The 15,373-nt window shown below is 48.6% G+C and overlaps 1 protein-coding gene across 1 annotated transcript in view; it reads left to right on the top strand.

Annotated features, from left to right (window-relative positions):
- Positions 1 to 15,373, top strand: part of LOC147733086 (uromodulin-like) — a 113,290-nt gene that overhangs the window by 92,418 nt on the left and 5,499 nt on the right. The window contains exon 8 of the mRNA XM_086958924.1: positions 3,548 to 3,623. Within this exon, the coding sequence (XP_086815050.1) occupies positions 3,548 to 3,623 (76 nt within the window). The remainder of the gene's footprint in view (positions 1 to 3,547; positions 3,624 to 15,373) is intronic.

The following is a 15,373-nucleotide window of genomic DNA, read 5'->3' as shown; positions in this document are numbered from 1 at the left end:
ATTCATATATGCACCATTCCTCTGCTGATAGACAGATGTGCTTCCCTTCACTTGTTTGCTGTATATTAAATGTGCAGCCCTCTACTAATTCGCTCTTGATATATGTGTTCTTCTCTTTTAACTGTTGTTTGATAGATATGTTATCCTATATAAACTTCTGACTTTTTAATAATTCTGTGTTCTATTGATTATTGTTAAGCATAAGACACCATCCATCCACCACTGATTTTTAAGAGCACTCTATTGATTACCGAGTTAGACATGTTTTTTCACCCATTGATTGTTTATTGATAAATGTTTTCTACTAATTTCACATTTCTCTGAATTTCTAGATTCTAATTGATAGCTACAGATCCTTTATTGATTGCTCCATAAAAGATCATATGGCTGTAGTTAAATGGCGATTGATAGATGTACTGGAAGAAGCTATTGATTGCTGATTGATCGATGTTCTATCCTCTAATAATATTTATATTGACACTACTTATTCATTCATGTGCTGCCTCTTGTTGACTTTGATGGATAGAAGTCTGCTTTAATTTATTTATAGCTGTTCGATAGAAATGTTTTGTTTAATGTCGATTGCTAATTAATAAAATGGCAGTTTTCTGATAATTTCTGAATATTAGATGCAGAATTCGTTATTGGTTGCTTATAGATTAGCCGTCCTTTATCAATAGCTCATCGGCCGACATGTTACCCAAGTTAGAGTTATTTGAAATTTTATGATAACCTGCAATTCAAGGTTAAACATTTAATAATCATGCATAAAACAACCATTGAGATATAATCAATACAAAAATGATCTGATTGATTGATAAACATAGTCTTTTAACAAAGCGCCTACTTAAAAAATGTAAACAATCTTGAACAAGCGATCTGGAGATGGTGGAGCCAAAAACACATCTAGTGCCTCTGGTTTTATTCCATTAATACAAAACCTTGCCTTTAAACATCTCCTACTGAGCACTCTCAAAGCTGAACACGCAATATATGCTGTACATAGTGTACCCCTGCATTACAGGGTCTGCAAATACAATCGTCCATTCCAAGACGCCTTTCATTCTTATGCAAACTATCAATGCCAAGATTGAAGACACATTTCCCTATTTGGTGTTCAAGTAAAACTCGTGGTTGTAGTTCATTTGGCAATGCCACAGAACTCACATATTTAAATCTTACAAAGTGCTGCACATTGCTAGTTATCTATTGAAAAGCCGGTGGATACTGTGTGTTTTTAAATATTTTCATTCTTAGTTTTAGGAGTCACGATTTAAAGGAGTGGTGAACAGAAGATTAGAAGTGCTTAGTGTAGACATGAATTTCCTTGTCAGAGGTAATGGAAGCCCATGCACTGAGTCCTAATTGAGTTAATGGTGGAAGTTAGAATTCAGTGTGCTGTGCCCAACACACAGCTGCTAGGTTATCTCTATGATAAACGCTTCTAACACTCAACTCAAGTCAAATTGCATGAACTAGTAATTTTTCCTGACAGTAAACAAAGTTTTCATCTTTTTCTCCTCTGTCAAATTTAGGGTCCTCATCTTGTACAAAATACAACTGTTCTTGTAAACCTAGGGGTCTATTTATGTGGTGCAAGAGCGATGCAAACCTTAAATGTGTAACGAGTGGCTCCATAAATCTGGAGTGGGGCTACGCACCTGAAATTGCTCCATTGCTTTACTCTGTCCTGGGAAGGCGTTCCATGGACATTGCGTTGTTATTCCCCCACAACTTCTATGGTTTTTAAGACATTCTCAAATGTACCAGAACTGAAAGACTGGGGAATGGCCAATAAAACATACACCTCCTTGCTTCCTCTTTCTGTGCTTGCTACATACTGCAGCACACATAGAATAGAATGGGGACTATGCTTCTCAGGAGTGTTTTTGTACAGGAAGGTGTCCTTTCGTGCACAAAAACAATCCTGCATGCAATGCAGACACCCTTGCACCATGGTGCAAGGGTGCCTGCATTGGCGCTAGGCTGCCAAAAGGGCACCAGCTCTGGGGAAAATGCAGGAATGCTCCGTAGTGCCTTAAATATAGTGCATTTCTGCCCTTTCCCTGTGACGCGGTGCAGCAGAGCAAGGTGGCTTGCTGTGCTGCACAGCGTGACATTCTCGTAATTATGCCCCATAGTGGCTTGTAAAATCACAGGGCTTGTGAATGCAAATGAGTAGTTTAAAAATACAAAACTCTTTTCCGACTCACAAAAGGGGTTCTGCAATCAGTATGTATTGCAGGCAGCAGGGGTCATGAAAGCAGCATTCTGCCCTTCTAATTATGGTTCGTAATTAAAGGCATGAATGGTTTATGAACAGAGTTACAGTTGCAAAACATTGATAGGTTTCAGACTCGGAGGTTGGAGGTCGTAGCAGATGTGCACTGGGGAAGCTGTCCGCGTGCTACAGCTGCCCCTTCGGAGGGTGGCCTCTCTGGGAGCAGACAGAGGTCCAGTGGACACAGTCTGCTTCACCCACCCGCGTGTCCTCCCTAATGGGAAAGATTTTTTAAAGCAGCACATATCTCTATAAGGAATATGGATTGCTTTAAACAAAATCGAGTTTTGAAATGCAAATCCAGGGATACAATCTTCTTACAGGTACCATACCAGAATTCGCCACTATTTTAGTGGGTCACAAATAGCGTTCTTTCTTGTTCACCCTTTCCACGCGTGGCTGATTCCCTCGTGGCAGGGCCCAGGGGCGGGGGCGCGGCGCCTCGGTACTCATGAAGAGTCCAGCTCGTCATGCTGCACAGTGGAGCTGTGTTCATGACGAACTGGACTCGTCATGACTCCGCCCACTCCTGAAGACGCCGGCACAGGTGGGGAATTGGCTGCGCGTGGGAGGGCCGTGGCAGTTATGACGAGATCAGCTCGTCATGATCAAAGCTCGTCATAAGCATCGATGGAGTTAACATTCAATAGACAGTTCATTTTGCACCCTCTACGAATGGCATGTTGTGATACAACTTTTTAGTACACAGCTCACCGTAAAATGACATGCACCTCACAAAACTTTGTCACACAAATATCACCTGGACCATCGACTAAATAAAACATATTCGATGCTGCAGGTCAAAGTTGCTGGTCCTTTCATTTCCTATATTTTTCAACGTATGCTTTTGATGTCTTCATTTGCTTTTTATATGTTGTTAATTCTATTTCCGTCCAACATCTCTCCTACATTGTTCCTCAAAAGAAAATGACAGGTACTTTGCAAAAGTGGCAGGTATGCAGACAACACCTGTTACTTACGTTAGTCTATATCGATCTTAAAATAACGTTTTTGTGACCACTGCAGCAATGTGTAAAGCTTTTTAACATTTCTGCGGCAGTCAAATGTATAAAGTGCTTATGAGAGGATGGATTTCCCGACCCGCAACCTTAAGTAGACGCTTGCCTATCTTTTTGAAGGCCGATATGTCCCCTGCTGCAATCTACCTGAAGCAGTGTGCAGCTGTCTTTTGTTGATGTTCAGTTAGATGTGGGTTCTTCTCCGTGCAGACACTGACACCATTTAACCTCCCCCTTTGTTTTCCAGGCCTGCCCTGGTAACGGCAGAAGCAGTGCTGGAGCTGGAGACGGTGCCACATTGACAATGGGACCCATCTATGCAGGTGCGTCATCATGTTTCTGTTTTTCCTCTTGGCATAGATTGAATAGAAAGTCTTAAAAGCAACTAATCCCAGAAAGAACTCACACATGTAATAGCAACCTCAGAATGTATTTCCACAGTATCACCCATGGAGTATCTCACTGTGTAATCCTAGTGCAGCCCCCAGTGTAACTAGAGTGAAGCCCACACCCTCACTGAGGAGTATCCTCGCTACATGAACAAAGCCAAGTTTGTAAAGAAACAGCGCTCGTGCCAGATAAAGCACTGCAATCTTGCGTCAAGGGCTGTACCACCTTTGAAAAGGACTCCTCTGCAGCACTAACATTTATGATGTCACAGAGGAGCCTTGCTTTTTGAGTACTGCCATCTTTGGAAAGGAGTCTCAGTCTGCATTGGGATTCCTGATAGGTCGACAATGGTACAGTACTTCCCTCTGGCAGCTCCAACTCGGTAAAGAAGTTCACGTCTGCCCTGTGATCCCTGATACTACAGTACAGTACATCTCACTGGCAGTGATATCTAGGTACAGGAGTACATTTCCGCCCTGTGATCCCAGATGGCACAATACAATAAATCGCTCTGGCAGTGCCGTCTTGGTACACAAGTCCATGTTCGCACTGTGGTTCCTGATGCTACAGTACAGTGCATCTCGCTGGCATAACCTGCCCACTCTGCCCCACTCCCGCAGTGATCCTAAGTAACTTTCCTTGTCTCCCCGTCCCGCCAAGAATGCCAATACACCTTCTCACTGTGGTGGTCATTTATTGGCCGCAGTTTATTAGGGTTACAAGGAAAACAGGTATTGTATCACTTGCATCAGGTATCACTTGCATTTGCATGTTATGTCATTATACATTCCTTGCCATTGTCTCTTGCCCCTTCTGGGGCGGTTTCTCTGTTGGTTGGCTTTCTTTGCGCTTCCTCTGCGCGGGAAGGGGATATCCATTGTCCCAGAGTTAGGTTGCCTCGCTACCTTTCCGACCTGTTGTGCCCTGCCATCCGGCGGGAGCTGGGCTGCGAGCGCCGTCTCTGCATATTCCCCCTTCCCTTCGTCGCCATGTTGCCCAGCCGTGAGGCATCCTAGAGCCGTTGTCCTTAGGCCATCTCACCCAGCCGTGCGGCATCAGAAGGTGAGTGGACCTATTCTGGCGCACCACCCTCCGGTGTGCCTCTGTACCAACCGTTTTCAGCGTAGCCCTTCGCCACGCCGACAGGGAGGCTGCCGTCTTCCTGCGGCTCCCCCCCAACGCCCCTTCTGTCATTGGCAACCGGCTAGCACCATGGCGCCCCACAGGTTGTTCCAAAAGATCTCCATCCCCTCACCGGATAGGTGTACCCTATCGGCCGCATAATATTCCGGCCGCCCTGTGTGTATTAGCCCATGTCTGATTGAGCCCAGGCCGTTCGCCCTGCAGAACTTGCTTACTGTGAGGTTCAGCTTCTTCCTTGGGTTCTCTGCCCCCTTGTAAGACTTCGCGCCTCTCCATTCTCGTCTGCTGACGACTTCGGACCATATTATCGTCGCCTGCCCGCATGTCCTGGCTGTCTCCACCAGATCATTTTGTATTCCGATTAGCAGGGCCCTCCGCCCCAAGCTGGCCAGGTCGTTACCCCCGAGATGGATGATCAGAACGTCCTGGAGGCGTCCCGCCTCCTCCCTCAGTTCCTTGAGGGCCGCTGTCAGCTGCCCCCAGCGCATGCCCGACCGGCCAAACCAGCGGATGCACGTGTGTTTCGGCCTGGCCTTGAGTCCGCGTCCCCTGTTCCTCCACCATTCCCCCATCCGCTTGACGAAGGAGTGGCCCACTACCCATACCAGGTGGGGTCTGTTCCCTGTTGGTGGAATTAGAAAGGGGGGGAATGGTCACCTTCAAGTAAATCCTGTGCTGTCTTACTTAACGTCACAGTAGCTGTGGCCTCACATATGTCTTGTATGCGCGCGAGCGCCACCTCCCTAGTGCTTGTATGCCTGCTGCCGGCATCCCGTGTTGGGCAGCGGTCGTGGTCACCCCTATCCGGAATGAGTGTGACCCAAAGGCCCCAGGGGGCAAGCCCGCTTTGCTGAGGGCCATCCGAATAACTGCTACAAATTGAAATTTACTCAAGTGTGACCCGTCCCCGTGTATGAACAGGGGGCCGTCGCCTGCTGGGCGAATTGCCATGAAGGCTAGGAGGCAGCAGACTGCGCAGAGGTCATGGTTCTGGATGCAGTGCAGAGTAACTGTGGCCCCTCTGCCTGCCTGGTCCGTCTTGGATTTGCGCAGCACCAGCTCTACCCTGCCCGCTCCCGGGGACACGTCGCTGGCCTGCAGGCATCGCTCGGCTAGGCCCCCCCTTGCTGGGGCTATGAAGTCGCTGATGCGGAATGCCCCGAAGAAGGCTGTGGTGAATGCCGCCTTGAAGAGCACCTGCTTGTATTCGCCTGCTGCCACGTGAACTAATGCCCGTAGCAGCGCCCCTAGTCTGTTGAAGTCTATTGGTGGCCTTGTGTCTGCCTTCTTCCCCTCCTTCCTCCTCCAGCCCTTCATGGCGGTCTTGATGTAATGTGATGCCAACGGGTTGTGACCCGTCTCTAACTTTGCATAGTGTATCACCGCCGCCAAGTGGGCTTGTGTCCATGACCTTGACCTGCCGTTTTTGTATGCCCAGCTTATAAAAAGCTCGGCTGCCCTGTGTGTCTCGCTCGGGCAGGCCAATGATTGAATGCCTCCAATTCTTAACACCGTTGCTAGGTATTTCGTGTATCGCCTTGCTGCGCCGGGGGCCAGTGCCTGGGTGATCAGCTCTGAGAGGTCTGCCTTGCCAGATTCCATAGCTGGTGTGGGAAGGGGGTCATTTTTGTGTCTGCCCTGGGAGCCAGCTCCCTGAATCTGTTCATCTTGCCGCGGGATAGGGCGTCGGCTATCTCGTTCTCCACCCCTGGCACGTGCCTTGCTCGCAGGTCTATGTTGCCTTCCAACTGTAATGTAACCAGACGGCGCATTAGTCTCAGTGTGTCTGGGCACCTGGCCGACCCCCTGTTGATCGCTTGCACTACTCCCTTGTTGTCTGACCATAGGGTCAGTTTCATGTTCTTTAGGTCTTCCCTCCAAATTACTAGGGCCACTACAATTGGGAACAGTTCCAGGAATGTTATGTTGCCTGTCACGCCTTGTCTGTGCCAGCTGTCGGGCCACTGACCCGCGCACCACTTGCCCCGCAAGAGCGCGCCAAATCCTCTGCTCCCTGACGCATCTGTGTACAATTCGATCTGTCTGCTTGTCAGCCAGCCGTCCCTCCAGATGAGGACCCCGTTAAAATAAGCTAGGAAGGTGTCCCACACTACCAGGTCCCTTTTCACCTCGGCCCCCAGGCGCACCCGGTGGTGCTTGTGTGTGAGCCCGCATGTGAGTTTTGTCAATCTTCTTGCAAACACTTTGCCCGCCGGGATCACCCTGGTGGCGAAATTCAGTTTCCCGATCAGTTGCTGCAACTCCCTCAGAGTGGCTTTGTTCCGCCCTAGCAGACCCTGTATATCTCTCCTGAAATCCTCTATCTTGTCTGGGGGGAGCCTGGACGTGCCTGAGACGGAGTCTAATTCTATTCCCTGGAACGTGATCTTCGTTGTGGGCCCCACGGTTTTCTCTCTGGACAGGGGGATCCCTAATTCCGCTGCCAGCTCGGTGAATGCCCCTAGGGTGTCCCGGCACACGTGAGAATCTGCTGGCCCAGTGAACAGGAAGTCGTCTAAGTAATGCAGCTTGCCGCCCTCTGGGTGGCGGTCGTGCAACGCCCAGTCCACGAATTTGCTAAATAGCTCGAAGTAGGCACAGGACACTGAACAGCCCATTGGCATCGCTTTGTCACGATAGTACTGTCCCTCCCATTGGAAGCCTAACAGGTGAAAGCTATCAGGATGTACCGGGAGGAGGCGGAACGCTGACTCAATGTCCGCCTTTGCCATAAGTGTGCCCCTACCTGTGGCCCTTATTAGATCTATAGCGTCATCTATTGTGGAGTACGTCACTGAGCACACCTCCGCCTTACTTCCGTCATTTACCGACCGCCCCTCCGGAAATGACAGGTGGTGGATCAGCCTAAACTGCCCTTTCTCTTTTTTGGGCACCACCCCTAATGGTGATGTAACTAGACCTACCCTAGCCGAAGCTGGGAGGGGGCCTTCGATTCTGCCCAGCAGCCTCTCCTTTTCTATCTTTTTTGTCACCACTTCAGGGTGCTGCAGTGCTGACTTTAAATTTCTGTCACAGCTGGGGGGGGGAGGGGCTTCGAAAGGTATGATGAAACCTGTCTCAAAACCTTGTACTAGTGTGTCCGCGTCGGTCTTGTTGTGATATCTGTTGGCTAGCGCGCGCAATCATTGTGTGTTGACGGGGGACCAAGCGAGGGGGGGGTACCCTGACGCGCTCTGTCCTCGTGGTCACCCCCGTGCACCTCACTGCTTTTTACTATCTTTTTTGTCCCTTTTGGTGGTCTCTCTGCGCCTGCAGCTTGCTGCCGAGTGTCCTCCCCCGCATGCTGAACACGTGTGTGAGAATCTACACGCTGCCCCGAATGTGCACTCGTTGGTCTAGAATTTCCAGCATATGGCCGGAGGGCCATGTCCCTGCGCTCCTTTCCCTGAGTTAAAGTGTTTGTGTTTTTGAAACGGCCTCCCTTTCCCTCTTTGAAAGGACCCTCTATAGGGGTGCTCGGCCCTCCCTCCCCAGGACCTAGCGTCCTTCGCTACCATCATCTTGTGTATGTATCCTGAGACGTCCTCTTCATTCCACTCCATTTCGGGGTGTGTTTGCATTTTCAGTCTGAAACCCTTGTCGTATTCCAACCAAGCGTCCCCCTGGAACTGCTGTTGTGCATTGTGAATGTTTGCTTCGTACAGCCATAAGTCAGCCGCGCAGTGAGGGAACTTCTCGACTATTATGCATGCCATAATGCGAAAGGCGTCTAGCCAATCGTCGAATGTGCGCTCCTTCCGCTCCCTTCTCCTCTCCCTCCTGTCTTCCTCCTTTTTGTCGCATGTGGTAAGATCTAGCCCCTCTAACTGTATCTCCAGGAGTGAGAATATATCTATGAACTCTTTGCGCCATATTCGTTCTTTTACTGCTAGGGGAATGAGGCTGGCCAATCCTGTTGCCCTGGTGGTCAGCGCTGCGGGGCCTGGCGATGGCCTTGCGTAGGTTCCTGTCATGTCAGTTGTCAGGGGTGGCCTGGTCGGGGGTGGGGGGCTACCCCATGCTACTGTGGGTGATCCCCCCTCCCTCCCCGGGGCGGCTGAGGATTGTTCCCCTATCTGTTGTTGGCGCTCTGACCCCGGGAGGAGTAGGAACCATGGGGCCCCCACGGCCTCCCTGCACTGCACTATTGGCGCTCCCTCGGGCTGCCCCAGCCCTTCCACCCCGCCGGCCTGCGCCCTGGCAGTCTGCCCGCTTAACCCTTGTAATAACAGCGGCGCCATCGCTTTGCAGCATTCCTGAATGATTGCGCTAATATGCTCACCATTGGTCGGCGTGTCGCTGGTGTCCTTGTCCGTTCCCGCCATTGCCGTGCTGGCTGCAGTTGGTCGGGTCCGCTTTGGTGTCTTTGATGGGGGCGCTGCGTCTGCCAACTTTGCCGGCGCCCTCTTGCTCCTTTTGGCTGCGGGTGGCTTGGAAAACGTGGATATTTGACAAGTAATCCTCCTCCCCTCCTAAGCGCCTTGAAACCCTCTGGGTATGTAGTGCGCTATACAAATTTCTTGACTTGACTTGACCTGACTTAGCTCCGTCTTTGCTTGTGCCTTCACCAGTCTCACTGTATGCAACAACAAGGGAACCCAATCGGTTGTCCGGGGACCGTGGGTAGCTATAGTCTAGAAACAACAGTGGTCCCCAAGAGTATATAAATTCAAAATCAGATAAACAATAGTCCACAATGGGAGCTATATTGGCCACTGTCCAGCCGGACAGGGTAGTTTATTTTTTACAATGAAACAAATATTGGGGTGTGGAAGGGCACAGTCCTGGCCACTTGTAATTCAGTACCCCTGATTTTGAATTTATATACTCTTGGGGACCACTGTTGTTTCTAGACTTCACCAGTCTCACGGCCCAGCTGTTCCTGCAACCACCCCTCGCCGTGCTTTTCTGATGCCGCGCGCACCCTCCTGAGCAGGTCACTCAGGTTATCTTGGCCTTTGCGTGTGCTGCCTTTCTGTGGCATTTTCTTGGTCGGGTCGCCTTCTGCCCCAATTTTGTGCCACTTATGTGTTGGGCGGGGGGGTTGCTGCTCCCAGTCGTTGCGCGCCGAGCCCACCTGCTGGCCGATAAGTAGTAGCGGGGTGCAGCCTCCGTTGATATATGCACCAAAAAGCTGTCCCTTTTAAGCAGTCCGAGGCTTATTTCCTAGGCCTCGATTTGTGCCTGCAATGTTGCCTTCCGCCACCAGGGGGCGCCTGCCGCTTTCCTCTGCGCCCGTGTGGACGCTGCTGCCTGACTTCCTGGACTTGGCTCCGGGGAAGCTTGGGGGCGGACCGGCAGTCTACCACTCTGATGCCGTGCAGCTGCCGCCGAGGCCCCCTGATGCACGCGCCTGTCCCTTCGGTGTCGGGCGGACTCTAGCCCGTATTAGGACCACACGACAGGTATTACCTCCGCTGCCGTGCAGTCGCCACCGAGGTCCCCCCGGGGTAAGCGCCTGTCCTGTGGCTGCCGGGTGGGCTCCGGTTCTCCTTCTCCTTCCTCAGGCCGTCCCGGGTAGGCTCCGGTTGCGGTCTTTTTCTCCTGTCGGCCGGGTCACTTCAGCTAAGCGTACGAGCCGGGTGGGCTCCGGTTGTGGTGCTCTAGCCGTTGGGGAGGTCGGCACACCGGGCAGGCTCCGGTCAAGTCAGTGTCTTCCCTCCGCTCGCCGGGTCATGCGAGGCAGACGCCCTCCGTGTTCACCGCGCCGTGCAGGCTCTGGTGGTGGTTCCTCTCGTCAGGGGCCGCCTCGTCGTCTTTGCGTCCGCTCGTCCCGGGTCAATCCCTTGCGGCAGCACAGTGGTGTCCTCTTTGCTACTTCCAGATTCAAGATTGTTTTCGCCGTGCTGCTCCCCCGCTCCTGGACATAGGAGTATCCCTGGGGGAGCAGCGCTTATATGCCCCCCCACGGCCTATCTTGTTCCTAAGGCACCCCCTCATTGGGGGTTTCAAACAACGCCTGCCCCCCCCATTGGCCGCGCGGTGCGGCCGGAAACCAGGTGGGGGGAAGGGGCGGGGGGGCGGGCTGCGCGCCAAATGGGGGCTCCCTCGCGTCTCTGGGGAGACCCCGTATTCCCGCCGTCTTCTCCTTGCTCGGCTCGCCGCTTCCGGCCCCCATTTTGACTGCTTTGGTAGGGGCTCGCTGCCGGTTATGGCGCCGGCTCCTGAGCCCCTACGGGGCCCACCTCTGCAAGTGCAATCTTGGTACAGGCGTCCACGTCCACCCTGTGATCCCTGATGCTACAGGACAGTGCATCTCGCTGGCAGTACCATCCTGGTACTGGGTCCACATCCGCCCTGTGATCTCTGCTGCTAACAGTACAGTGCATCTCGCTGGCTGCACCATCTTGGTTCTGGAGTCCCAGACTGCACTTGAGCTCTTACCACAGCATTCTGATGCGACGCCCCTCTGCGTAGCCTCGCTGCAACCAACAGTTAGTGATGTGAGGATGTTTTGGTGTGCAGTCTGCTTAGTATTTGACACACTTCCATTTGTTTTTGGTTAACATCCCTAAATTAGCAATTGACACTCTCCACAATTATAAAAGGCAAAACAAAGTGATAAACTGACTTCAGTAAAACAACATCAATGTGATGACATTTAAACCACAGAATCCGTTTCCTTGAGCAGTTCCTATCTTTATCACATACTCATTATTTTACGTATTGTTTACATGTCTCAGCACAGGTTCAGCATCTGTTTAGCACCAACAGTCAAGTCAAGTCAAAATGTATGTTTATTATGACCGTAGTCTTTAAACAAAGCAGTGAGCATAACGCAATAAGGGGTGTATACAATAAATACCTATACTTATTTTTTAAAATGTTATTCTTTAAAAAGCAATTCTACATTTCATTTTCAAAAATACAAAGTCCAAACTATAAAATACTAATCACCAGTAAAAAATTACAAATACCTTAAAACATGTTATAAAAGTTAAAAACCTATTCACTTTTCTTACCATCGTAACAATTTCAGTCAGTAAAACTTCATACAGTACTACATTTTTCCCTTGGTTCTCAGTGCACTCTGGGTCACCTTTAAGAATTTCCCTAGGGCAATTACAATATTAATGAAGGGTATTTCTGTTAGGAGGCTGGCTGCCTGCATTCTTGTTTTTATTCCATATTTTAGAAAAACCGGGCGCAGCCATAGTTTTCTCTGCTCTAGGAGAAACAGGCAGTCCAACAGAATATGCGGCCAGTCTCCCTTGGTTCTCAACTTACACTTGCAACGGCCTTCTTGATCTAATATTTTAGCTTTGAGCTCTTTGTTTATTATCCACGGGTTAATCCCAATTCGACACCTCAGGATCTCTTGCCTGAGCCCGCGGTTAGGTAGTCTATCAAGGTAGGGGAACCAATTTTCGTTGGGCCAAGCATTTAGCATATGCGCCACTGATTTTTTATTTGTTAGATAGCCTATATCAATCGCTTTAGAAACTTCCTTCCCCCTTTGCTTCAGCTCCCCTTTGGTACTAAGGACCTGAAGCGTTTCCTGGTCCCAATCGATCTCTAATGAGTTGCAGATTCCTTTCAGTTTGTCCCTACAGATTTTTGCCCATTTTAGCTCGCTTCTCAGTATTTCATTGCGACACCAATATGCTACTTTTTGGCTTTCGGGGTCTTCCAATCTCTTCCAGAATCTAATCACAGCCATCTGGGTTTGTATTTTCCAGGATTTTGTGGCTATTTCTATCCTGATGGCTTGTATCATCGAAGATTGAGGAAGGGATAAGAGTCTTTTTAAGCAATTCCCCTCTATCACGTCCCAGGATCCCTTACCGCTCAAATAAAGGATCTCAACGCCATATAAAACTTGAGAAGGTATCATTGCTTCGAAAGCTCTCAGCATAGGTCGGTGTGACATCTCTCCATATACCCCATTAAACCTTTTTAGACCACATATGGAAGAGAGTGCCTTAGCTTTTTGGGTATCCAGGTGGGAGTTCCAATTTAAAGCTCTATCGAACCACAAACCCAGATATCGATATTCATTAACTGTCTCCAGTTTGAGATCACCTATATACCAAGTAAATTTGCTTATCTTTTTCCCGAAGCATAGGGTTTTAGTTTTATCTAAATTGATTGTTAAGAATTTACTGGCACAGTATGTATTGAAGGCGTTAAGCTTCCTTTGGAGGCCCCTCTCGGTCTGGTCTACTATCACCAGATCGTCTGCGTACAATAGGCAGGGTATTTTATTGCCATCCATTTTAGGACTGGCACTGCCCTCCACCTCTAGATGTGCTGGAAGATCTGACAGGAAGATCGAAAAGAGCTGTGGGGCCAACACACAGCCTTGTCTTAATCCATTAGCTATGGGTATTTTTGGTGTTAAAGAACCCACCTTATCCTTAATTACTTGCCCCCAGTTTTCTCTGTGGAGTTCTTTTATTATAGTGAGTAGATCATTGGGAATCTTCAGCCTCTCTAATAACTCCCATAAGCAGGCCCGATCCACCGAATCAAAGGCTGCTCTGAAGTCGACAAAACAGCAGCATAACTTGCCGTTCTGTTCCGTCGACTTCATCGCCATCGCCCATAGCTCAAATCCGTGGTCTATTGTAGAGTGGCCTGCTCTAAATCCACCCTGTTCTGTGGGTATTATTTGAAACTCATCTACCCATGCATTCAATTGTTTCAGCACAATTTTAGAGAACACTTTCTCGCCTATATCTAGCAGATTGATTAGCCGGTAGTTTTGTGGCTCTTCTTTGCTCCCTTTCTTGTGAATTGGCCTAATTATGGCCCCCTTCCAGGTTGGTGGCATTACCCCTTCTTTTAGGACTACCTGGAACATCTTGGCAAGAAATATTGCCCACCATTTTACCTCAGATTTCAAAATTATAGCAGGAAGATTGTCCGGACCTGCTGCCCGAGTTAACTTGAGTTCTCTTATTGTGAGCTCAACATAATCTTCATTGAATTGAAGTAATAGGTCATCTGAGATTTCTTGCCATACTTTAGACTCCACCTCCTCTCTAGGAGTCCTTACCCCGTACAGATCCCTTATGTACCCTTCCCCTGCAGCCTCACTCACCACACAGTTCAATTCTCCATCTGATGTTCCCGCTACAGACTTTACTAATCTCCAAAATTGCCTTAGATTTTTATTCTCTATGGCTTCTAATAATTCTAACCAGCATTTTTCTTTATATACCCTTTTTGCATTGGTTACCATTATATTGAATTCTTTTTTCAGCTTGACTAGCTGGTCCTGTCTCTCTAATGTAAAGTTCTTTTTTTGTCTTCTTTGTATTGCACGTATCTCCTTTTTCTTATTTTGGCACACCACAGAAAACCCTTTGCATCGATTTGTTTGTTTAACCATTGTGAGTTGGTTCCCTTTTAGTTTTATCTTTAGGCATTGGACCACCTCTTCTAATTTCCCTATGAACCATTCCAATTTTTTATTCTCACAATTTTCCGGTACTATTTTTATTTGCATGGCCTTCAATTTTTCCATATATTCCTCGGTAAGACGTGTCGTCACCCGTTTGGGATACTCGACCTCCTGGGTGATCACCCTTTCTCTCTGTAGTTCCCTTCCCCCTGCTATTGTTATATACAGGAGTTTGTGATCACTCACTTCTTTTTGTTCTAACCTAAAATCCCTGATCTGGCTGAAATTCCAGGCCTGCAAGAATATATAATCAATTGGGCAATTCTGTTGCCCTTGGATGAATGTCTTTCCTGCTGGGGAGTCTGTCTCTATTCTCCCATTTACGCAATGAAAGCCCCTACCTCCTAGGGTGTGTACTAAACCAAGATCTTGTTTCGAGATTTCCCCAACTGGGAACTTAGCCGGGTTTATTCCATACACCTCTAACTGTTCCCTATTCCATAGGTCTGCTTTTTTTGGATTTAGTTTATGGTTAAAATCCCCCATTATTATTATTGTCTCTGCGGGATATTTTTCTAGAGTACTGTCTATATCCTCTTTAAAACACTTCATTTCCCTTTCATACTCCTCCCCGTTATCCCACTGCATGTATACATTCATTAAAATCATCATTTTATATTTCTGTTCCACCTTCATAAGTTCAATTCTGCATGCTTGTACCCATTTGCATTTTGTATTCAACATTTCAATATCTCTCATAACTTTTGTTGATATCAAAGTCAGCAGCCCCCCCGAGGGCCGTCCATGATTTTTCTTTATGGCTGGCTGCTGTATCTGGGCGTATCCGTCAAATGTAGGGGTATTGTTGCATAACCAGGTCTCTTGCAGGCAGGCAATGTCCACTTTATTTATAACTTCCTTTATGTACTCACGTTTTTGCTCATTGCCTAGCCCGTTTATATTCCAAGTTAAGAGACCTAAATCTTGCGACCCCCCTCCATCCTATTCAACGTCACTCAAAACGCCTACTTCCTCCATATCCAACAAATTACTTAGGTTACCTTCTCCCATTGGATTACTATGACTCAGCACCAACAGAAAAAGGGCTGCCATGGCTGAAAAAGCACCCATGGAATTTGAATAAATGCCAATTTCAATCCAGCGTTTGGGGGTACTGATGTCAGGCTGAGTGGG

Source organism: Lissotriton vulgaris, chromosome 2_1 (assembly GCF_964263255.1).
Source record: "Lissotriton vulgaris chromosome 2_1, aLisVul1.2, whole genome shotgun sequence".
Lineage (NCBI taxonomy): Eukaryota > Metazoa > Chordata > Amphibia > Caudata > Salamandridae > Lissotriton > Lissotriton vulgaris.
The sequence above is the reverse complement of the archived record's forward strand: the minus strand, read 5'-3'. Positions and strand labels throughout refer to the sequence as shown.